Here is a 24,040-nt window from a genome sequence, read left to right on the forward strand (position 1 = left end):
TCCCTAAGCCTCCATTTCCTTATCTGTAACATGGGTACACTAATAAATCAGAGAGCAATATCAAGCAATATATGTTAACATACATAAGTAATCTGAAAAATGTAGTGTAAAAATTTGAGCTTTTTTTTTTTTAACTTAAATATATTACCAGAGTGGTAAATACTCTTGGTTGAATAATTAGAATATACAGGGAAGCATAAAGAAGAAAAATATTATTTCCCATTATTTCTCTAACCCAGGGGCCCCCAACCCCCGGGCCACGGACCAGTATTGGTCATGGCCTGTTAGGAACCGGGCCGCACAGCAGGAGGCAAGTGGTGGGCAAGCGAAGCTTCATCTGTATTTACAGCCACTCCCCATCACTCACATTACCACCTGAGCTCCATCTCTTGTCACCATTATAGTGAGTTGTATAATTATTTCATCATATATTACAATACAATAAATACAATATTTCTGTTATACAATATAATAATAGAAATTACAATAAATGTAATGTGCTTGAATTATCCCGAAACTATCTCCCACCCACCCCCAATCCATGGAAAAATTGTCTTCCAAAAAACCAGTCCCTGGTGCCAAAAGGGTTGGGGATCGCTGCTCTAACCCAAAACATCTTCGAGTGTGTTAAATTTTGAAAAGAAATTTGTTAATATCTAGTGAAGCTGGAGGATGTCACGTCAGAATGATGCAACAATTCCAGTGCTCATTAGTGCACTATCTATAATAGAGGAAAAAAGTGGAAATACTCTAAATGTCCATCAGTATGGTAATAGATTAATTTTTGGTGTAGCCATACAAAAGAATACTCTTCCAAAATTAAAATGACTAAACTAGATGCATAAAATATCAAAAATTTAGTGTTGAATGTAGAAAGGAAATCCCAAAAGGATTCAAATATTATTTACACACATCTTTACAACATAAAATGTATATGTTGTTTGTGAATACATATACAGTAAAAGAACAAAAACATTGAAGGAAACACACTAATTTCAAGCTCAAATAGCAGAAGTGGCTTCAATATCTATATAGTTTATTTCCTAAAAAAATGAAGTAAACGTAACTAGATATCAATGTGGTAAAATGTTTTGTGTATTTTAAATTTTTTTTCTTTTTTTTGCGGTATGCGGGCCTCTCACTGTTGTGGCCTCTCCCGTTGCGGAGCACAGGCTCCGGACGCGCAGGCTCAGCGGCCATGGCTCACGGGCCCAGCCGCTCCGCGGCATATGGGATCCTCCCAGACCGGGGCACGAACCCGTATCCCCTGCATCGGCAGGCGGACTCTCAACCACTTGCGCCACCAGGGAGGCCCTAAATATTTTTGATATTAAAAAAAAAAAGTTTGACCTACTAACCAACCACTTCCTAAGCATAGAGATGCACTGGGTTGTTTTGTTTTTTTTTTTTGACTTTAAGATTTGGCTCATATGGTGCATGTTTTTGTTGACTTTGTATATTGTAAACCTCTTTTTGTCACTAAATATATTTCCCCATTGTTCTTCCTGGCCCTCCCAAGACTTTCTGTTCCAATTTAATTATTTTCTCAGAGAAATTTTTAGAAGAAGTAAATGCTGGGGCTTCCTGTTAATATCTTATAATTATTTTTTACTTATTCATTTGTAATTGTTCATAATTATTTCTAGTTCGTTTATGATATATTTGTTCTCTGACACTGGAGGAGCTCATAACCTAAAAGCAGAGGCAAAATTAAAGTCTGGTTTAGTCAACACACAAAGAATCCATTAGGAGTTAGGCACTCCTCAAAGTTTGGGAATTCACATTGTAGCTTTTATATACTATTACGAAAAATACCAATTAAGCAAATGTCTGGCTTGGAAAGGATTCTCTCGTCCCTGTTTCCAGACCTCAGACATTGGCTGCTGCTCACAACTCCCTTCATTTTCCCCGTGCCCTGGGCCTCCCTTCGTTTTCCCTGTGTCCCGGGCCTCCCCTTTGTGTTCTAGGCTGTTGGTCCCTTAGCAGAAAGTGGTCCAGGGGCCTCGTGAGGCTTTGGTGGCCTCTCTATTCCTGCGGAATTCTTTTTGTTTGTTTGTTTTTTTATTAATAGTAATCTTTTATTTATTCATTTATTTTTATTTTTGGCTGTGTTGGGTCTTTGTTTCTGTGCAAGGGCTTTCTGTAGTTGCAGCAAGCGGGGGCCACTATTCATTGCGGTGCGTGGGCCTCTTCACTGTGGCGGCCTTTCTTGTTGCGGAGCACAGGCTTCAGACGCGCAGGCTCAGTAGTTGTGGCTCACGGGCCTAGTTGCTCCGTGGCATGTGGGATCTTCCCAGACCAGGGCTCGAACCCGTGTCCCCTGCATTAGCAGGCAGATTCTCAACCACTGCGCCACTGGGGAAGCCCCCTGTGTGATTCTTGTTCTGGGTTCTTGAGATGCACCGTTGAAGGAGATAGCCTAAAACTCCCTGCCTTGCTATGGCTTCCATTCCCTAATCACACATTGGTAAGGAATCCCTTTTAAAAACATGAGGTATTTTTCCTGTCTGCTTTTCTTTTTTCTCCTGCAGAAACCCTCCCATAGGTAGATTGGTACAACATCAGAGAATCCTGGTCTTTGAATGGGAAAAATAAGGCCCAGCAAGTGGCTTCTGTGTCCACCTTGGTTTCCCTCATTCCCATCTGAGATTATGTTGGCTGGAATGTAGTTCTAAGGTACAGCTTCCTGATTTCCTGAGGATCTTTAACCAGTGATTGGGGAAGGCTGTAATGCACAGTAATATTTTACTCCAAGAGAGTAAATGTCAGGTGGGCGGGGAACACAAGGGACAAGGGGAAGAAAGAATGCTCAGAGCTTTGTCCCTCCCGTCGGAGGGATGGAGCTGCTCGCTGACTCTGTAGGTACCAGTTCTTCATCTGTTACATGAGTGGTTAGTGTATTGATCCCTACAGTTCATTTCTTCTCTGTTTATTGGTATTTAATGTATGATTATAGTATGAATTAATGGAGGAGGGAAAGATCTTCCGATAAACGCCTTGGATACAGCTCGTTAAATATTTGGAAATAAACCCATTTAGATTCTCGTGGAGCACCATAGCCAAAACATAAATGTCGGATCTAAGAGTTAAAAATATATAAAATGAATCATGGAAAAAGGAGATGAAATAAGTGAATGTGTATCAGTTTTCTGCAGGACAAGAATTAAGGGTAGAAGGAAGGACTTTCTAAGCCTAAACTTTCTGAGAGAAATCACAGCTTTTACTCCATAATAATTTAAGGCTTTAATGAGCTAAAAATACTGGAAAAATTGGTCACTCTAAATGGAATAGTTAAGATGTTATTCTATTTAATATATGAAGAGCTTGTGCAAATCAGTATACAAGAGATAAGCGGGCAGGAGATACAATAGACAAGTCGTGACAGAAAGCAGTAGTTTAATAAATGTTGAAAAAAATCCACTTCACTTATAACCTCCAAAATGCAGATTAAAACAGAGACACAACTTTTAATGTATGAAGCGTTAATCGGGTTTTTGTTGCTTTTAGATGAGAATTCTTATCTCCGACAAACGTGGTGGAATGTGTATTTTTGTAAATTGCTGGTAAGAACATAAATAGCTATAAACTTTTTGGAAATCAAGTTGGCAAAATTCACTAGATGCCTTAAAGTGTTTGTTCCTTGAACCCAGAAATCCTGCATGTGGGAATTTATTCTAAAGATATTACCCGAAATTAAGGGGGTAAAAAAGGGCTTTATACCCTGAATTGTTAATTGTTGCATTACTTATTATTTTTTTTAAAAAATAAATGTATTTATTTATTTATGTTTGGCTGTGTTGGGTCTTTGTTTCTGTGCGCGGGCTTTCTCTAGTTGTGGCGAGTGGGGGCTACTCTTCATTGCTGTGCGCGGGCTTCTCATTGCGGTGGCTTCTCTTGTGGCAGAGCACGGGCTCTAGGCTTGCGGGATCAGTAGTTGTGGCCTGCGGGCTCAGTAGTTGTGACTCACGGGCTCTAGAGTGCAGCCTCCGTAGTTGTGGTGCATGCGCTTAGTTGCTCTATGACATGCGGGATCTTCCCAGACCAGGGATCAAACCCATGTCCCCTGCATTGGCAGGCGGATTCTGAACTACTGAGCCACCAGGGAAGTTCCCTGCGTTACTTGTTATTAAAAAGACAAAAGAAGCCTAAATAATACAGTGATGAGGCAATAAGATAACAATTATGATATGTCCAGTGTAACTACTAGAGTATTTATATTGGGATAAGGACACTGAAAATGATCTCACTAAAGGTTAAGAAAAGGTCATGTAAAATTGAGTTAACAGAAGATCGCAACTATATTCGAAAACAAAAAGCCTCTGCAATGGTTATTTATTTATTTATTTATTTTTGGCTGTGTTGGGTCTTCATTGCTGCACACGGCTTTCTCTAGTTGCAGCAAGCGGGGCTACTCTTCATTGCGGTGCCCGGGCTTCTCATTGTGGTGGCTTCTCTTGTTGAAGAGCATGGGCACTAGGCACACGGGCTCCAGTAGTTGTGGTTCACGGGCTTAGTTGCTCCGTAGCATGTGGGATCTTCCTGGACCAGGGCTCAAACCCGTGTTTGGCGGGCGGATTCTTAACCACTGCACCACCAGGGAAGTCCCTGCAATGGTTTTATCTAGCAAAGAAAAAAAAAAAAAGCCAGTGTCTTCACTGAAGACTGTAATAAAATAAACCAAAGTGTCAGTGGCCGTATAGGTGGTAAAATTTCTACAGTTTAGACTACAACATTTTTATAATGAATGTGAATTACTGTTATAATGGGGGAAGTTACCTTTAAAAGAATTCATGACTTTGGTTCACTAAGTGACTTACTCTATGAGAGTAATTTCCTTTACTTTTACCAGATTTTATTTTAATAGAAGATTCTTTGTTTAAAGAAAAGTCAACTCTGTTCCCCAACCAACATCTGAACTCCCCTACTGGGGTTTAAGTAGGTAATTTGCTTTCATTTTAGTTATTTTCATGTCAGTTTGATATATTGCCTCATGCAATTTCATGAGGTAGAAGAGGATTCTCTGCTTGGTTACAGGATATAACGGTTTAGAAAGAAATCGTGTGGGTTTATCTGCATGGCTTCTGTAGGGAGAGTAAATTGTTGGGTCATCTGCTCTGTCCTTATTATAATGGGAAAGAAACCTAGGACTTTCTCTGTTCATGTTATCCCTTTGTACATTGTTTTTGACAATTCAGGGTTATTGGTATGGAGACTAAATTAGGTTGTCTAGAAATTTGGATTGAATCAACATGTATTGAGCATCTATTTATTCTGTAAGAAGTGGAAAGGTTTGGCGGTTCATCCCGGGCCTGGAAATAACTACTCAATAAATACTTTAGTTTATTGGGCATGATACTCACCCACATAAAACACAGAGAGGGGCTCTGTAAGAATCCCCTGTGCTTACTTTCAGGATTCTAATGCAATGGTATAAATAGAGCTGTAACAATAAATATGAATCAGTGAATTTTTGACTTAATGGATGAATGGGTAGCTTGGTGGACAGATGACCTAATGAATGAATAAAGTTGTCAGTGGATTAATGAATGTTTGCATGAATCCCAGAATACCTGTTCCAGATTCTACTTAACAGAAATTGGAAGGAACATCACTGCTTTCACCAAGCATCCTGTATTCCTGAGCTTTGTGACTCAGGAAATTAGAAAAAGAAAAGGAGAGAGAGAGAAGGCCCTGTTTTGTGTTTTATCACTGCTGTTCTTAATGAAACTTTTCGAGGAATAGACAGTCCATAATGACCCCAAAAGCATCGTTCATAGCTGAGTACGTCAATATTCTGTGATCGTATTTCAGATCTATCTAGAAACAAGGAAACTGTAAGTCAACTTATTTTGGGCTCTCACAGCCAGCAATTCTGTCTTCAATAAATGATTCATGTCAGGAAAGCATTTAAGTGCATTTGTTTTCTAATAAGTCTCTCTTCAGGTCCATTATGCATGAATCAAGTCGGGGAAATTGCCTGAGTTCATTGACATCCCTTTATGAAAATCAAAGGAATGAACGATTTGAAATCTAGTCTTATCGATCTCCCACTGTCCCCTACCCTCCTTACCAGAACATGAGGATGGGCAACAGCAGGGTCTCCAAGAACTCAAGGGTCAAGGGCACTTAACGAGCAGTGAGGACAATGGAGAGGGACCCACCAGAGAGAAAAGAGCCTGGTTACTGGTGTCTGTGATGCAGAAGGAAAAGAAAGATCACTTGCTGGAGCTTCCCTGGTAGCGCAGTGGTTAAGAATCCGCCTGCCAATGCAGGGGACATGGGTTCGAGCCCTGGTCTGGGAAGATCCCACATGCCGCGCAACAACTAAGCCCGTGCACCACAACTACTGAGCCTGCGCTCTAGAGCCTGCAATCCACAACTACTGAGCCCGTGTGCCACAACTACTGAGCTTGTGCTCTAGAGCCTGCGAGCCACAACTACTGAAGTCCGCGCTCCGCAACAAGAGAAGCCACCGCAATGAGAAGCCCGCGCACCACAGTGAAGAGTAGCCCCCACTCGCCACAACTACAGAAAGCCCATGCGCAGCAACAAAGACCCAACGCAGCCAAAAATAATAAATTAAAAAAAAAAAGATCACTTGCTGTCCCACCCAAATTAGCTCCTCTGAGCAGACCCTCAGGGACCCACCCCACCTACAGTGAACTCTTGATCATGACAGAGCCAGCAGGGTGCTTCCCCCAAACCCTACTCCCTGGTAAGTACCCTGGGGTACTAAGGCCATGTTAGTTTCCATGAATCAGAAGCATTCTAGTTGAGGACATCTGGACAAGTGGCCCAATTTTCCATTTTCTGAGCCATAGAATTGAGAGTGGTTACAGGTGCCTAAGCGTCCGCCCAGCAGAGCCTTTGCACATTCTTTTCTTACCTCACTGACCTCTCCCACCACCCTTGTGGGGTCGGTGTATCTGGCAGAGCCTCCCACTGACAGATGAGGAAGCTGAGATTTCTAGAGGCCAAGTAACCAAGGTGATACGGACACACAGATAGATGATCAGTAGTCAAACCCAGCCCCCGACTCAATACTGGTGCCTCCGCTTCTGCATTTATTTCTTCAACCACTAGCAGAGTCACGATCTCTGGGTTCCCAAGGAGGGCTGTAGTCCAGTTGACACATCCCGGTGCAAAATCAGTTCCCAGTCATAATGCCTCCTGAGTTGTATTTGCACCAGTTAGCTGCTATGTAGAGCTCCCCATGTCCACATGGCTTTGTGACATGCGCTTCAAGCTTTGGTTACTGTCACTTCACATCTGCTTGGCTTTCTGGGATGGCCTGTCTCTGATGCTTGGAGCGCCCCCAAGAGCTAGCAGTTTGGCCATTTGTCCAAGGCCGGCGACCTCTGCTGGTTACGTGCCCTGCTCACGTGGCCGCAGGCAGTGTGTCGTCCTCTGCATAATGGTGAGAGTCATCACTCCTGATGGAGCTGGCGACCCAGACAGGCTAGGTGGGCTAGGCCAGAAGGAGTGGAGAGGTTTGGGCAACCTTCTCAGCTTTACTGGAAAACGGGGCCGGAGGACGTGCTTGGCTGCCTCTGTTTGGTGGTATCCCCACCGTGTCCTGGCTTGGCCATTCCCAGACCACGTGCGGTTGTTTGTCCATAGGGGAGCCTGCTTAAAGGTTAGGGCTCCTCAATACTGAAAAGGTGAGGGTTGTACCCCTTCCCCCAATGGGTACTGAAAATGAAAATATTGAATTATAAAATACGTTTAAGGAAATTTCCAACAATGTTTTGAATTTTGCCATAAGTCTTAATTTTAAAGGCTTTTTATTATTATTGGTTTTTGGTTTATTTTGAAATATTAAAGAACAGCCTTTATGAAAAAAAATTAGGTGCCATGATGTGCTGGGGACCCAAGCACATGTCTGTCTGCACTGGTAACTGGCCCCGGCTTCACACCACTCAGAAGTCTGCCCACTCCAATCTGCGCCCTTGGTGATGCAGACACAGCTTTTATCTGCTCATCCTTTACATATAACATCTGGTGAGAATTGTGTCCCCAGCTCCTTATTGTAAGGCTCCGTGAGGTCAGGGAAATACTGGTATATTCACAGGGCACCAAAGTGCTGAGGGTCTGGGTCTTGTCAATACCAATACCAGTTTTTATTTCTCCTCCATGAAGTCAGAACAAGGTTCATATTTATGGTATCATGTTCAGCTCTTTTCTTTTTTTTAAAATTTATTTTGTTGAAGTATAGTTGATCTACAATGAAGTGTTAATTTCTGCTGTATGGCAGCAAAGTGATCCAGTTATACATGTACATACATTCTTTTCCATTATGGTTTATCACAGGATATTGAATAGAGTTCCCTATGCTATACAGTAGGACCTTGTTGTTTATCCATTCTATATATAATAGTTGGCATCTGCTAATCCCAAACTCCCAGTCCATCCCTCTCCCACCCCTCTCCCCCTTGGCAACCACAAGTCTGTTCTCTATGTCTGTGAGTCTGTTTCTGTTTCATAGATAAGTTTATTTGTGTCATATTTTAGATTTCACATATAAGTGATATCATGTGGTATTTGCCTTTCTCTTTCTGACTGACTTTGCTTAGTGTGATCATCTCTAGGTCCATCCATGTTGCTGCAAATGGCATTATTTCATTCCTTTTTATGGCTGAAGAGTATTCCATTGTATATATATACCACAAGTTCTTTGTTCATTCATCTGCTGATGGACATTTAGGTAGTTTCCATGTCTTGGCTATTGTAAATAGCGCTGCTATGAACATAGGGGTGCATGTATATTTTCAAATTATAGTTTTCTCCGAATATATGCCCAGGAGTGGGATTGCAGGATCATATGGCAACTCTATTTTTAGTGTTTTGAGGCACCTCCATACAGTTTTCTTCACCTCATTTCTTTAATATAGTTTCTATGGGAACTAACAGGTATTACCCATCATTATAAAGAGGGCCTCAGAACAGATGACTGTGAACTGTCTTCCTTTAGGTTGGGAATGGAGACATAATCCCTTCATTAAAACTTGTGACTGGACTTTGGGGCAGTCTTACAAGTCACTTTGGGCTCAGAGGCATTCTGGATTGTGTGGATGTCCGAAAAAATATGTTCCAATGAGGAAAATCTTATGGAAACAAACAAAAGAAATGGATCATGAGAGCCACAGGCAGAAAGTTTAGTAAAAAAAAGATGGTAGCTGGTTTTGGGGCAGGGGCACGTGGGAGAAGCAGCTGAAGGAGAGGCATGTCACAGGCAGTCTGAGAGCCCCGGTGGACCCTGGTACCCAGGAGTGCCTTCCTGAGGCCTGAGCTGGCTGCTGCATCTCATCAGCACAACATCCCTGGGGACCGGATTATTGCCTCCATTAAACAAATGCAGAAACTGAGGCTCAGAGAAGACAAGTTCCTTGCCCAGGGTCACACAGTAGGTAGATGGGCTTGACATCAGCGGCCACCTGCCGAGGTTCCCCTCAGGCGGTGTGCCTTGGCCAGGCGGCTTTGTCACGGCCCACGTGGGAAGGAGAGAGGTGGGCAGTGTGATGAGACCGCTGTCCTGACCGTGTTGCCTTGGTGACGGTAGAACTGGAGTAGGAGGTGGATTCTACACTGAATAAAGCTCTCGTTTTTGTTGCGGGTGCCAGCTGGTGATGCATTGTACCTCACGCCTGCTCCTGGAGGCCCTGAGCTGGTCGCAGGCCGTCTCCCTGCTTGGATGGGAGGGTAGGCGAGAGCGGCCCCTTCCTCTTCCTCAGCCTCCGTATATTGTCAGCCTTCACAGGTATGTGACTGAGTTGATGGCCGTGCCATGTGGCAGCAATAATGGTGTGACGATCATAACAATCTCCATGCAACCTCCATCAGTCTTTTTGAAAAGGTTTCAAGATTAATTGGAATAGACTCATTTAAAGCAGAAATGTGTCTGCTTCCCCACTTGGAAGATTAATTTTCCTTATTTCATTTCAGTTTTGGGTTTCATGATTTCATGATATTCGAGTTTTATCAGGACTTCATAAAATTTTTTGGAAACTTCCAGAGATCGAACATAATTTAAAAATATATTTTCCACTGAGTATCTTATAAAGTAGTTCACACACTCTTGGTTGTTGGAAATGCAGCTAGGCACCAGCTCGCTCCAACTGCACCAGCTCTGTGAGGTCAGAGCCCTCCGATCCCAGGGACCGTGGGAGAGCCAGATTGGGGTTTGGGGATGGCAGACCTTCTACCTGGAAGGAGGGCATGACTGGGTCTCTGTAGGATTGACTGGTGGGGCAGTGGCTCAAAAACTCACGATCACCCCAACAGTCAGACAGGGAACCATGAGGTGAAATATGGAACCAAGTTCATGAAATAAGGCCACGTTCCTGTGGAGTCTAGCTGCCTTGGGCTTCCTGTCTTAAAAGCAGCCTAACCTGAGCTTAGTTTACTCTCTATTTGACTCTTGCATGTTCCCTGGTCTCACTAAACCTCAGTTTCCTCATCTGTAAAATGGGGATAACAATACCTTCCTTAGGTTTTTGTGACAGTTAATGAGACAATGTGCATATAAAACATTCAGTGGACTTATTCTGCTGCACTGGGTACCATTCAGAAGACCTGATGTTTAACTCTAGATATTTTAGTCTTGTAGCTGTCAGAGCTACAAAAGGCCTTAGAGAATACCTCATTTAATTTCCTTTATCTTTGTTTTTTCTTATGACAGAAAAAGTTACCTAGGTTATCCATCTGGGTTTACCTGATCCTGGTTTCCTTGGATTAGATTTAAAACTCTTTACAATTTCTTTTTCTCTTATAAGCTGCTCAGAAGCAACTGTTAAACATAAACTTAGAAACCTCAGTTTTTTATAGAGTTACATTTTTATTATCCTAAAATTAGATTTTGGAGAGAGACTGAGTGAGGGTTACTTATTATCGGATGTAATGAAATAGTTGAGTATGATTTATGACTTCTTTGGAGTTTTTGTTTTAATGGACTTCATATATGGTACAGGGTTATTACACAAAGGACTGTTCCATCAAATTTTAAAATAAGCTAATTTTATAGAGGCTTCTGCCAACCCATTAGACAATGATAATTTTTTAATTGAGGAATATTTTAGTAAGAGATGATCCCAGAGACAGTTAAATTCAGTCTAGAACACTTTCCCTCGTGTTTTGTTTTGGGCCTTGGGCCAGTGTAACTCCCGGGAATCCAAAACTAAATTTATCCATGTTTCTCAGGAGGAAGTGCTAAGTGGCTGCCTCAGGCTGCCACAAGTTCGTTGCTGCCCTCTTGAAGATTTTTGCTAAATTTATTTAACCTAAAGTAGAATTCGAGATCTGAAAGTTGGACCACCAGAACAGCCCTGCCACTCTTTCACCTGGGACCACATCCACATCCCTTTCCTGCAAGGCACCTTTGTGCCTGGGCATTCTCTGCCTTATAGACCCAAAGTATTGGTCCAGAAACGAAGTCCACCAGCCAGCCCTACTTGAGTTGTGCGTGCACACACACAAAGATAACTACTGGTAGTGTTTTTTAGAGTTGTGATTATTCTCTCTATATATAATTCGGTGACCTTTATCTCCCAATATCATAATGAAAATGTTTCCATCTTACTACAAGCCTATTATAGTGATACTTTCTTCATTCGATTGTGTGGGTTTCCCATAGTTCACTTGATTGTTTCCTCATGTCAGAAAGGTAAGTGGTTTCTAATTTTGGGTGCTTATAAATAATACTGGTTGAATATCTTGGTGCAGAGAGAATTTTCTAAAAGCTAGTTTTATCCTTGAGAGACATGGTCAGAGGTTGGCCTACGAAATCAAGTGGTGTGAAGATGTTGAGGTCTTTCTGTGTATGCCACGTTGCTTTCTAAAAAGATTGTGTGGTTGTTCTCATTGTGAGAATGAGTCCGTTTTACCCCAGCTCTTTTAAAATGGCGTATTATCAGTTCTAGTTTGCAATATAAAAGGTAGCATTGTTTCAATTAACATTTGTTAGATATCTTTTCTGTTTTGTGAACACTATTCTGGTGTTTGGGATTAAAAGAGCCTAAATAATGGGTCGTATAGATTTCAGTGATGGTACTAAATTGATCATGGGCATTATCTTAGCAATTTCACTTGGAGTGATTTCTTTGGAAGGAAGCTTTGGCTTCTTCTAAAACCCTGACCTGGTTTAATTCTGTCATGTCAATGTACAAAAAACAAACAAACAAACAAACAAACCCCACCACCACCAAAAAACAAGCTAGTGAAAGCGTTCATCCCGTTTCAGGTTCAGTCTCTTCCTGAGTGTGTCTGAAGTTCATGCTTATTTAATAGCTGCAGAATATTGACTAGGCCAGAAGACCGAAGTCTTAACTCAGGTCCCCCCGTTTGTTCTCTAATTTGATGCTTTATGTTGAAGCTGCATCTTTAGAGAAGGATGCACCTTGAATTCTCTCATGGGGAGATTCTGAGCTGCTTGTACTTGTTTATGTTTCCGCGGCCGGCGGCCGGGTGGCATGGGATGCCATCTGCGTTCCCACCCCGCACCCTGCAAGAGTCCCAGGGAGCAGAACTCCACCGGTGTGTGCACGCCAGCTTCTCTGCATCTGCCCAGTTTCAGGGTAGAAATCCACGTGGGAAATACAAGGGTAATGAAAGCATCCTGCTGGCTGGCACTTTCCCTTATTCCGAAGTCCCTTTGTCATCTCCATGCTTTGCCAAGGTTATTACCTAGTTAAAAGGGTACCATCCAGGTGAGTTTTGGTGAACGCATCACTTCCCATTTCAGAGTCACTAGCAGTGAAGGACAGGTTAGAATGAAGACAAGTGGGGGAGGAAATGTTGACACACGCTTCAAGGTAAATTGAAGAAAACATCAGGATCTATCAGTAGACAGGGAGTGAGAAGGGAAACTGATTTATATCTCACTGGCTTCCCCAGGGATGCCAAAGTAATACATCTTAGCTGCTCCTTCTTTGCTTCTTTCTTTTCTTGAACTGAGAGAAAAAATTCTCCCATTATTGTGAGCTCCCTGTGTTCCAGGCATCCTGTTAAGTGTTTCACATGCTTTATTATACGTGAGCCTTGCAGCAACCTGTGTTGGCGGTCTTGTTCTGGTTTCGCAGAGGAGGAAGCTGGGGGCTGTGGAAATTCAGTAACGGATGGAGCTAGGCAGTGGCCGAGCCTGGATTTCTAGCCAGAGCTGCCAGATTTGAATGTCCCTGCAATGTCCCTTACCCTCTAGCATCTGGCCTGTATCACCCTCACCATCAGCTGTGCTTGGATTCAAGGTGGTCTCAGGTTGCCTTCACGTTCCAGAATTTCTCTGGTCTGTTGCGGATGGGCTGGATTTCCACCTTTCCGCTCACCTGACAGGGTGAGCCCACCCCGTGGTCCTTCCTCATCAAGTTTGCAGGCAGCCTGCAGGGACCACCTGCATCATCCCGTGTGCTCCATCCTCTGACCACATCTAACCACTGGCAGGGCTGCTGGGAAACGCGTCCATCCAGCTCTGCCCAGGAAGGGAGAGAATCTCATTCTTATTATAGAAAAGAACAATAAAACACGGGGAAGAAAAAAGAAACCACCTGTAATCCTTCCACCAAAAATTAGAGGAAAAAGCAAGAATTTTAAAATGTTTTCTCTCTACCTGTTTTTATCACTGGTCAGATCTTTACACCATCTTTCCTCAGTATGGTACCGAATTGGCAAATCACCACATTAGAGAGAAAGCTCGCCTTTAGTCAAGAAGGGTAGGATGGTCCCCCCAAACTTCTATCTGGAATAAACTTAAGGCATGCAACACATATTCACCCACTAGGCAGCCCCCCTAAAAAATTTAGCCTTGTCTCTCTTTTAATAATCAGTTAAATGGTTTAATAAACTCACAGCACTTCTTACCTTATTCTTCATCATGCATTTCCTTTGCTATTCTTGTGGTTTTTGTGGTTTTTGAATATAAATTTGAGAATCAACTAAAGTTTTGCAAAAAGCAGCCTCCTTGGAATTTTGATCGCAATCTATTAGCCCTTTTTGTAGATAAAGAATCCGAGATTCAGAAAAGTTAATTTACCTGAGGCTACACGACCAGTAAGAGGTATAACGGAGCTTCAAACCCAGACAGTTGAACTCCAAGCCCACACCAGTCCGGGAAGAGGATCTGGGGCACAACAAAGCCAGCCCAGGCCCGCCTGTCTGTGACCCGCTCGTGACTCCTAAAGGTCACCAACATCGTGTTAGACCCCTGGTTCATGCAGTACCAGCGAGGGTTTTACTAAAGGGCATGCTGGTCCCTGGCCTTATACAAGGAAAAAAGCAAAGCTTCCTTTTTCTTCACCGTGCCCTACTTCTGACAGGAAACCGAGGAAGGCAGCATTCAATCCCCTGCGTCTCCAGTACCAGCTGACTTCCATTGCTTAGTGTTAAATCAGCAAAGCAAAGGATTTGTTAAATACTTTCCAAACACGAGGTCCCAGAAACCTACTGAAGAATCACACTTCTTCTGGCCCAGCTTGTCTGTAAGCTTTTAGAGGCTAATCCAGGGACAAATGAATACAGCATGTGAATGTTCCACCTCAAACTATAGCTGCTGCCGCATCGTCACCGACGTGCGTCACTTGTATTCACGTAGCTCTTGAAAGCCAAGTGCATTGAGGTGAGCTGCCAGCTTAATGTCTGTGCCTTCGAGAGAGACTGGGTGTGTGGAAACTAAGTAAAGAGTCGGACAACTTGGAGGTGTCCCAGGGCAGTGCTTTCGGAAAAAGAGTGCAGAAGGGCTGCTTCGGCCCCTGCAGCGTCCTGGCTTTGTGCCAGAGAGCAGGGCTTCTGGGGAGACAGGTGGCAGGTCTCAGCTGAGCTGAGCTGACTTCAGAGAAATCAGGCCAAAGGTCCTTTCTATTTCCCTCCTCTCAGAAACACATAGGAATCACAGCGTGCCCTCCAGTTAGTCTAAGCAAGGGTCATGTTTTACAGGAATGCACCCTGTGACTGTCCTCATGCCCAAGACTGTCCTCAAAACCAGCCTAGGAGGCCCAGAAGCAAGTCCCGTGTCCCCAGCTCTGCGCCTGGTTTGGGACTTTGAACCTCACTGAAGGCTGCACTGGTTTTGCCCTGGGCTCCTTTCTGGGCTGCTCTATGGAGGGGAGTTCTGAGCCCAGGAGAAGCCCCACCTCACACCCCAGGGGTAAAGTCGCCCAGAGAGCTGGAGGAGAAAGAGCTCGGATGTCACACTGAATCCCTTTAAGCACTTTTTAAATGATTAATTAATTAATTATGGCTGCGTTGGGTCTTTGTTGCTGTGCGCGGGCTTTCTCTAGGTGTGGCAAGCGGGGGCTGCTCTTTGTTGCGGTGCGCGGGCTTCTCACTGCCATGGCTTCTCCTGTTGTGAAGCACGGGCTGTAGGCGAGTGGCCTTCAGTAGTTGTGGTGTGCAGGCTTCAGTAGTTGTGGCGCACGGGCTTAGTTGCTCCGCGACATGTGGGATCTTCCCCGACCAGGACTCGAACCCGTGTCCCCTGCATTGGTAGGTGGATTCTTTTTTTTTTTTTTTTGCGGTATGCGGGCCTCTCACTGTTGTGGCCTCCCCCGTCGCGGAGCACAGGCTCCGGACGCGCAGGCTCCGGACGCGCAGGCTCAGCGGCCATGGCTCACGGGCCCAGCCGCTCCGCGGCAGATGGGATCCTCCCAGACCGGGGCACGAACCCGTATCCCCTGCATCGGCAGGCGGACTCTCAACCACTTGCGCCACCAGGGAGGCCCAGGGTGAATCTTAAGGTCAGTTACTGATGGTGGCAACCTCAGGCAAATTGCCCAACCTGTAGGGCATCTCAGTTTCTTACTCCGAAAAATGGGATAATAATAATACTCATGGGATTCATCTGAGGCTTAAAATGAGATCATATATGTGATACTGTCGTACAGATTTTTGGGGGGAGAGTATTATCCATAAAGATTGTAATGACGTCTCAGATCTCTTCAGTATTACTGTTAGAAAGTTCGTCCTGCCGTTGGAGCTGTTCCTGAGGTCGTTTGCAATGACGTTCTGCTTCTGGGAGAAGCTAGCCTGCTATGCATCATGCTCTCAGACTTATTTTTTCTTCAGCAGAGTATTTGAACCTCCTGCCTTCAGGCTGTTCCTCAAAGGCTTAATTTGCCAAACTGGACAGTTATTTCATTATTCCATTCTGGGGTGGGAGACTGATGACAGGGCCATGAGTCTGGCTGCTGTGCATGTTTTGAGTTTCTGTTCAATTTTAGAACTCTTAAGCGTTCATGTGTGTGTGTGCGCACGCGCGCGCGTATGTGTGTGTGTGTCAGGAGTGTGGTGGGGTGTTCCTCTTGCCTTCATAGTTGGTTATTTGTGTTTACTGATATCTCAAAGTTCATCCCTTGTTTCCCTTCATTAAATCATTCCACAAATATATATATATATATTTTTAAATTTTTATTCATTCATTTATTTAGTTTTTGGCTGCATTGGGTCTTCATTGCTGCTGGTGGGCTTTCTCTAGTTGCGGCAAGCGGGGCTACTCTTCGTTGCAGTGCGCGAGCTTCTCATTGCGGTGGCTTCTCTTGCTGTGGAGTACGGGCTCTAAGTGCACAGGCTTCAGTAGTTGTGGTTTGTGGGCTCTAGAGCACAGGCTCAGTAGTTGTGGCGCACGGGCTTAGTTGCTCCGCGGCATGTGGGATCCTCCCGGACCAGGGCTCGAACCCGTGTCCTCTGCATTGGCAGGCAGATTCTTAACCATTGCGCCACCAGGGAAGTCCCATATATGTATTTTTAATTAAGTTCCAACTCTGTGCCAGTGACTGCTTCAAGGCTTGGGGAGACAGGGATGATCTTCAGGATAGTTGTGTGCCCCGGAGGAGTGACAGTCCAGTGTAGGAAGGCGAACAGGCGAACCAGTAACACAGTAACGGCAGAGGGTGTAGCCTGGGCGCCCCCCTCCAAACACCACCCCAGGGGCGGCCCCCAGCCACCCCCCGGTCAGGCATGCATTCGGGGAGGTCTTGCCAGAAGAAGTGCCGTTTGGCCTGAGACCTGGAGATGACGAGTGGAGGGAGGTGTGGAGGGGTCGCTGGGGGCAGTAGGCAGGCAGGAGGGAAGGTCCGGAGATGCGGACTCTGGCCCCCAGCCTCTCTGTAGCGGTGAGGCCTGTGGAACCCTGACCAAGTTGCCTAACCTCTGTGGGCCGATTCCCTCCTGTGTAATAACAGCGCCCACCTGGCAGGCATTAGGGCGGTTAAAGGAACTGTTCTTTTTAAAGGACTGAAACTGTGCCTGACCCTAAGGAAGCGCTATTATAAATGCTTGCTGGAATTCCCTGGCGGTCCAGTGGTTAGGACTCCGCACTGAGGGCCTGGCTTCAGTCCCTGGTCGGGGAGTTAAGATCCCACAAGCTGCGTGGCTTTGCCAAAAAAAAAAAAAAGTTTTTGAAATAAAAAGAAATCATCGAATGTACAACGTGTTTAAATTTTTTTAATTTTTGGCCACTCGGCTTGCGGGGACCTTAGTTCCCTGACCAGGGATCAAACCCGTGCCCCTTGCAGTGAAAGCTTGGAGTCCTAACCACTGGACCACCAGGGAATTCCTTGTTGAATGTGTTTAATCTCGAGAGTATATTTTTCTTTTTTCTTTTTTCTTTTTTTAATTTTTAATTTATTTATTTATGGCTGTGTTGGGTCTTCATTTCTGTGTGAGGGCTTTCTCTAGTTGTGGCAAGCGGGGGCCACACTTCATGGCGGTGCATGGGCCTCTCACTATCGCAGCCTCTCTTGTTGCGGAGCACAGGCTCCAGACGTGCAGGCTCAGTAATTGTGGCTCACAGGCCCAGTTGCTCCGCGGCATATGGGATCCTCCCAGACCAGGGCTTAGACCCGTGTCCCCTGCATTGGCAGACAGATTCTCAACCACTGTGCCACCAGGGAAGCCCCTATTTTTCTTCTAAGAGTTTTTTTCCCCGGCCTATAAGAGCAGATAATATTTTTTCTCACGTTTGACATCGGTGTGTGTTTCAGGCGTATTCCTGAGTCCCGGCCGTCCTCCCCTCTGGACGTGTTCTACGGCGGGCGTTTGTGGTTTGGTGGAGGAGCGCCCACCCAGCATGGACCTCATCGCATTGCTGAAGTCTCAGTTCCTGTGCCATCTCATCTTTTGTTACGTGTTTATCGCCTCGGGGCTCATCATCAACACCATTCAGCTCTTCACTCTCCTCCTCTGGCCAATTAACAAGCAGCTCTTCCGGAAGATCAACTGCCGGCTGTCCTACTGCATCTCCAGCCGTAAGAGACTTTCTCCTGTTTCTCTATTTGCATCTTCACTGCCAGTGTGTGTTTGTGTGTGTGTGTGTGTGTCACAATTAGGACTTCTTACATGGGTTCACTAAGGCTTTTAGTGTATGCTGAGATTCTTTGGTTTGTTTCTGTTTGTTTTAGGTTTGAAATGTCTATTTTGTCCTCACTCTTAAAGAATTATTTTTTGAATGAGTAATGCCAATAGCACAAAATTCAACAGGCACAGGGGGGTATCCTGTGAAAAGCAAATAAGCATTCTGTTTCTGTAGTTTTCCTCCTCGGAAGCAACCAGCATTAGTGATTTCTTAGGTATCCTTACAGAAGTAGCATATATATACACACATATATAGAAAGACATATACACACATACAAAGACATAGGTATGTATGGCTCTTATGTTTGTACATGTATGCAGGTAAGTCTGTATATGTATAGATACCTAAGACATATACATATTTTTAAAAACTAAATGGTGATGTAATATATTGTTGTCTTCCTTGCTTCTTTTCTTTAAAGTTTTGAGATAATTGATGCACATGCAATTGTAAGAAATAATATAGAGAGATCCCATATACCTTTCAGCCAGTTTTCCCCAGTGGTGACCTCTTGCATGACTACAGTGTTATACCCCAATAAGAAAACTGACATTGACACAATCTGCCAAACTTTTTCAGATTTCTCCAGTTTTATATACATTCATTTGTGTGTGTGTGTCTGTGTGTGTGTGATTATACTAGACTATTTTAAACATGACTAATTCAACTGGCCTGAATTTCAAAAATGAAAATGATACGAGATGAATCTGAGTATTGGGATGTCTAGAGATGAGTTTGGTGTTGACCAGAAATCTGTACCTATTCTCAACAGCACAGAATGCAGTGTACATCATTACCAATTACATATAGGAGTGTGAATATATTTTTAAGAATGAGCTCTTTCAAATTAAGCAATTTAAAAACCTCAGCTACCTTAGATTATGCCAAGAGTCCAAAATTATAGATATCTTTTTGAAACTCTTAAAATGAAGCAGTCAGATTTAAATTTGAATTAAAATAATATAAGCTGTATACAGTTATCCAAATGGATTACTACTGATTCAATGAGTTGTCTTTGAAACTTCAAAGTACGATCTTGTGAGGAACAAATGATAAAAACATGCTTATTCATAATTTCTGTCACCAGCTCAGAACTGGCAGATATGTCTGATACCATTTCTGATGTGGTTTGTGTGCTAGACCTACTATGTCTTGGACTGTAGTGTTTTTACATAAATGTCTTGAGACTGTTCATAAGATCATAAAGTCACAGTTACAAAATGTATCTTTAATCCATGTATCTATGGCCTATTGGGTGCAGCCGCTCGTTCAACACAGTCGTGAGTAATGCAAATTTCCTTGTCATACATTTTACCATAGCATTGTTTCTAGTATTTAGACATCTTCCATGGTATAGAAAAGGAAACAATCTTTCAGCGCAGGGCAGAAGCAGTAGGAGATGGCCAGAGCCTGGGTTGTAGCTGTTTGAGGAGAAAAGAGTTTGTATAATCAAGAGAAGGAGATAATAGCCTGAGATTTACTGTATAATTTTAAGTGTCTTTGTACACTTAAGTGTCTATTTAAAGAAAACTTAAATTTAACAAAGCAATGCTGATTGCACTTTTCATCAAAACCTGCACTTGTATGATTTGTACACACCAATGGAGATTCCCAAATCTGTCAGTTTGCAATTTAAAATCATGTGTATTTGCACTGTCATAACCCCTAGTTAAATCTCAAACAGGTGGTTAAGCACTGACTTTCTCATTTGGAGTCAAGAAATAAGAGACAGGATTTGGGACGAGAGTTCCTAAGAGTACTCTATTTTGCTTTTGGTAGATGGTGAAGACATACCAAGGTTACAGCAAGGCCAAGTCAATATTCTTCTAAGGGCACCGTAGCCTATGTGCCTCTGGTGGAAATGAAGATGGGGAACAGATTCAGAAAGCAAGGTGGATTTTTCAACATGACAAATTAATTAAATTATTTAGAATGATTCCAAATGAAACATAACCATCCAAGCCACTGGCATTTCCCCACCCAGGGTGAAATGGAGGGCAGGCAGTCAAATTTCACAAAAGATTCAGAAGCACATCCACCCAGGCACATCCTATCTCGGGACGTCCCACAGTGCTGTGTACCTACTGCCCCGGACGAAAGCTTCCAGGGGCTTGGGCTGAGCAGAAGCAGAAGCGACCTGAAGAGGGAAGGGAGGGCTTCTCTCTGGAGGAGAAGGGGAAGGCAGTGCATCCTGGGTTTGGCTGTGGCACTCACTGTAGTGAGGAAAACTCCTCCATGCCTTCCCCGGCTTCTGCATTTCTAGTATCCCATCATGTGTTAGATACAAAGCTGTTCTCCTCTCTCTCTCGGAACTTGTCCTCTGTAGTTAATAGATTTCCGTATACCCTGAGTATTTCACAGCAACAACCAAAGACATGTAAGAGACAGTGATCAACTGAGCTGTTGATCATCAGAGGCTGCAGTGCGTGGGCTATCGAACAGCTTGGAATAAGAGATGGTCAGACCCCTTCTGTTTGCTTTCACTCTCTTCCTCTTCCCTCTGAGTTAAGATAAAAACTCTTCATGGGGTTTAATGAATCACTCTAAAGCTTAGAAAATCAGTAGCATTCATCATTTGCAGCTGATTTTTAAGAAAAAAATGGTTTCCTAGAGACTTGGATCCCCTCCATCACCTGCTCACTTTTTACTAATAGAGCCGTGCCGTCACCCTTTTTAAAAAAATGTTAAGAGCTTGCTGTTGCACCAGGTGAGTCCAAAGTAGTCACCAGCCCTGGTGTGTAAAAGGCCACTCTGATGTAAATGACAAATAGAGACGGTTTCCAGCATGACACACACAGCAGAGAATCTTAGTCTGGTGGCCAGGAGCGCCATCAGGAATAACAGTTTGAAAGTTTATTTGATCTAGGTGGCTGACTTTGGGAGGGTTGTTTTATTTCCTTTTCGCCTAGCTTTGTGGGCCCAGGAGGCTAAGACAGGCTGGCTTAACATGCTGAATGAGGAAGGGGGGATGGAGCGAGCTTTTGCAAGGTGAGGAGAAGGAAGAAAGTTACGAGAAGCCGAGTAGAATTGTATTACCCTTCCCTCGCGCAGGATGTGTCCTTTAATCTCTTGGGAAAGGTGACCAAGACCAGCTGCCTTGTTTTCCTTCCCCTCTGACACTGTGGGTTTTAAAAAGCAGAGAAGAATTTGGAGAATCTATTAATGGCAGAGTTTTTTTTAAAGGGGAGGGGGGTGGGGAGGACTATAACTGACCTTACTGTTCCGTGGAGGACTGGTGACCCAGAACTGCATGAAGACACCACTGCCAATCCACCCACCAGCCCTGGTGCCTTGCTTCCAAATTCCGTGCTGTTGCTAACCAGCTCCGTGCATTAAGCCTGCCACTTACTTTTTCTGGACCGTGATGCTCATGGATTCTATGGCCGTCCAATCCACAGGTCCACTAGGTGCCTCTAATGGGCAAGGCCGTGTGGTGGCGAGGAGGGGTCAGAATCTGGAGTGCTGAGACGCAACGTAGGACATCCTGCCCTCCTGTTTACAGGCTGTCCCCTTGGGCGAGCCACGCAAACCCTCTGAGTTCAGCATAGAGTAGCGGGACGGGTCACCATGACCGGTTGAAAAAACAGGATGAGATGCTGTGTACAGAAGTGCCTTGTGAGCTGTTTAAAGCACATCAGATTTAGGATGAAAACTGGAATTTGTGTCTATGGAGGGAAGGAGCATTGCGGGGGGTTGGGGGAAGGGACGGGAGGTGGGAGACAGGCAAGGGTATCTTCTCATGATGGCAGTTAACCTGGTTGGGTAACTTTAAAAAATGAACTACATTTGAATAAAGGAGAGGGAGTGGAATTGACCAAGATTCCAATATTTTTCTAATAAAGACTTCAGTTCTTTTTGGTTCTGCCCTTGGGAGATATTTACTTCTCTTTTCAGCACCTCTCTCTTCCGTGTCCCCCCGCCCCCCGCCCTGACTTGAAGGTTATTGGCTACTTTATCTGTAGTAGGTAGTGGTTCAGCATGAATGGAGAAGCAAGCTCTGTTTCACCACCTATAATACCGCCCATGGGTCCTCCCTTGAAACAGACGTCAGTTTTCCTGCTGTGACAGTAACGGACCCCAGGATGTAGAAGTCCCTTCCGAGTTGTGACCCAAGGGCGCGCTCAGTAGCGTGACTGACAGACGCCCTCTCCGGAGCCCCAGTGTGAACCGGACTTCACTGAAGATGCTTCCTCGTCCCTCTTGTCCTTGGGGCACCCCCCTGCTCCCTGCAACTGCGACCACACCATGAACCTGATTCTCCTGGGCTACAGGCTGGTCCCTGGGGCCATTTGGCCAGGTCTGCTTGAATACAAGGCCATCTCCCATAGTGTGAATTTGGCTGTTTTTGTGCATTTCTTTCTTTTGTCTCACTCGAAATTGAAGAACGCTTCTCCTACCGCAGCCCCTCCTGAAGCAGGGTGAGAATTGTTTTTGAAAGGTCCTGGTATGAGTTCCCGATTCTCGGCACGTATTGGTTTCCTTTCTTTGAGATTAGCTGGTGCTGGTGTGGCAGGGGAGACCGCAGCTGTTGGGAGGCAGTAGGTGGGGGGCTGGGAGCCCTGGATGGGAGACGGAGAGCGGGAGAGGTGAGGGGGGCATCAGGTGCCCTCAGTGCCTCCCCGCCCAGAGTTGGTGCCCGGTCAGTCCCCCTGAAGAGGGGGACAGCATTGGAGCAGCTGAAGTGGAAGTGGAGATGGAAGGAGGCCCCTCGCCGGGGAGGGTGGAGGGAACTCCAGATGAGCGAACACCCCCAGGAGCCCCCCGGGATCTGTTCCTGGACTTCCTCCGTGTGCTGCTTTGCAGATGGAAGGTGTTATTGATCCATTTGGTGGGGGATTTCTCAGAGGCACGTGGCTCCCCTGGGAGCAGGCCCTGGGGAAGCAATCCTCCCCTTTTACCCAGAGGATCCACATAGCTATGGATCCTGGCCGGGGTTTGGGGGAAAGGGGGAAGGGGGTGTCTAAGACAAGGGAGGAGGGATTGGTGTTCCTGAGGTTTCTGTTTCTGAGCAGGACCAGGAGAAGTGGGGATTAGACACATCGCTGTGTGTGTCATGAGGTGAGGGCCACAGCTGCGTGTCCCCCTGTGCCAGGAAAATACAAGGCCAGTCCAGGGTGTCTTTGGTAAGAAAGTGATCCATCAAGGAGGGGGTCGCTGTGGCATTTTCCATCGTGACCTTGGGAGAAATAATACGAGCTGTTCACTTGGCGGCCGGCTGATCCATGTCTTCCCAGCTTGATTAATGGCACGGCTGCTTTTTCTTATTTTAGTCCAAGCTGACTTTTCACTCTTTTCTGTTATGAGCAGGTTTGACTCCTTCACTTGTCACAATAGTTATCACCCCCAAGATGTCAGAAAAGGTCTTTGGTAGATTGTCCCCAGGCCCCTGGTAGATTGTCCCCAGGCCCCTGGTCCTGACCCTTCCCATCGCTGTCTTTGATCCCACTGAAGTGTGGACCTCCTGGTACCTTTGTTGGGGAGTCGCAACCCAGGACCTGGGTGTTCTCTCTGAAGGTCTGCAGATTCACCCTTATCAGTACCAGGTGGGGATCACCTCCCAGAGGGAGTGCAGGTAACTGGCTGTCAATTGACCAAAGCAGAAACCCTGGGACTTCCCTGGTGGCGCAGTGGTTAAGAATCCACCTGCCAATGCAGGAGACACGGGTTCGAGCCCTGGTCCTGGAAGATCCCACATGTCGCGGAGCA

The 24,040-nt window shown here is 45.0% G+C and overlaps 1 protein-coding gene across 3 annotated transcripts in view; it reads left to right on the top strand.

The window, feature by feature from the left end:
- Window positions 1-24,040, top strand: part of AGPAT4 (1-acylglycerol-3-phosphate O-acyltransferase 4) — a 120,343-nt gene that overhangs the window by 19,490 nt on the left and 76,813 nt on the right. For all 3 annotated transcript variants that reach the window (XR_009534028.1, XM_060115433.1, XM_060115432.1), the window contains exon 2: window positions 17,964-18,227. Coding sequence is in view for 2 of the 3 variants with exons in the window: in XM_060115433.1 (XP_059971416.1) it covers window positions 18,050-18,227 (178 nt within the window). In the remaining variant the exon portion in view is untranslated. The remainder of the gene's footprint in view (window positions 1-17,963; window positions 18,228-24,040) is intronic.

The sequence above is a fragment of the Mesoplodon densirostris genome, chromosome 12 (assembly GCF_025265405.1).
Source record: "Mesoplodon densirostris isolate mMesDen1 chromosome 12, mMesDen1 primary haplotype, whole genome shotgun sequence".
NCBI classification, from domain to species: domain Eukaryota; kingdom Metazoa; phylum Chordata; class Mammalia; order Artiodactyla; family Ziphiidae; genus Mesoplodon; species Mesoplodon densirostris.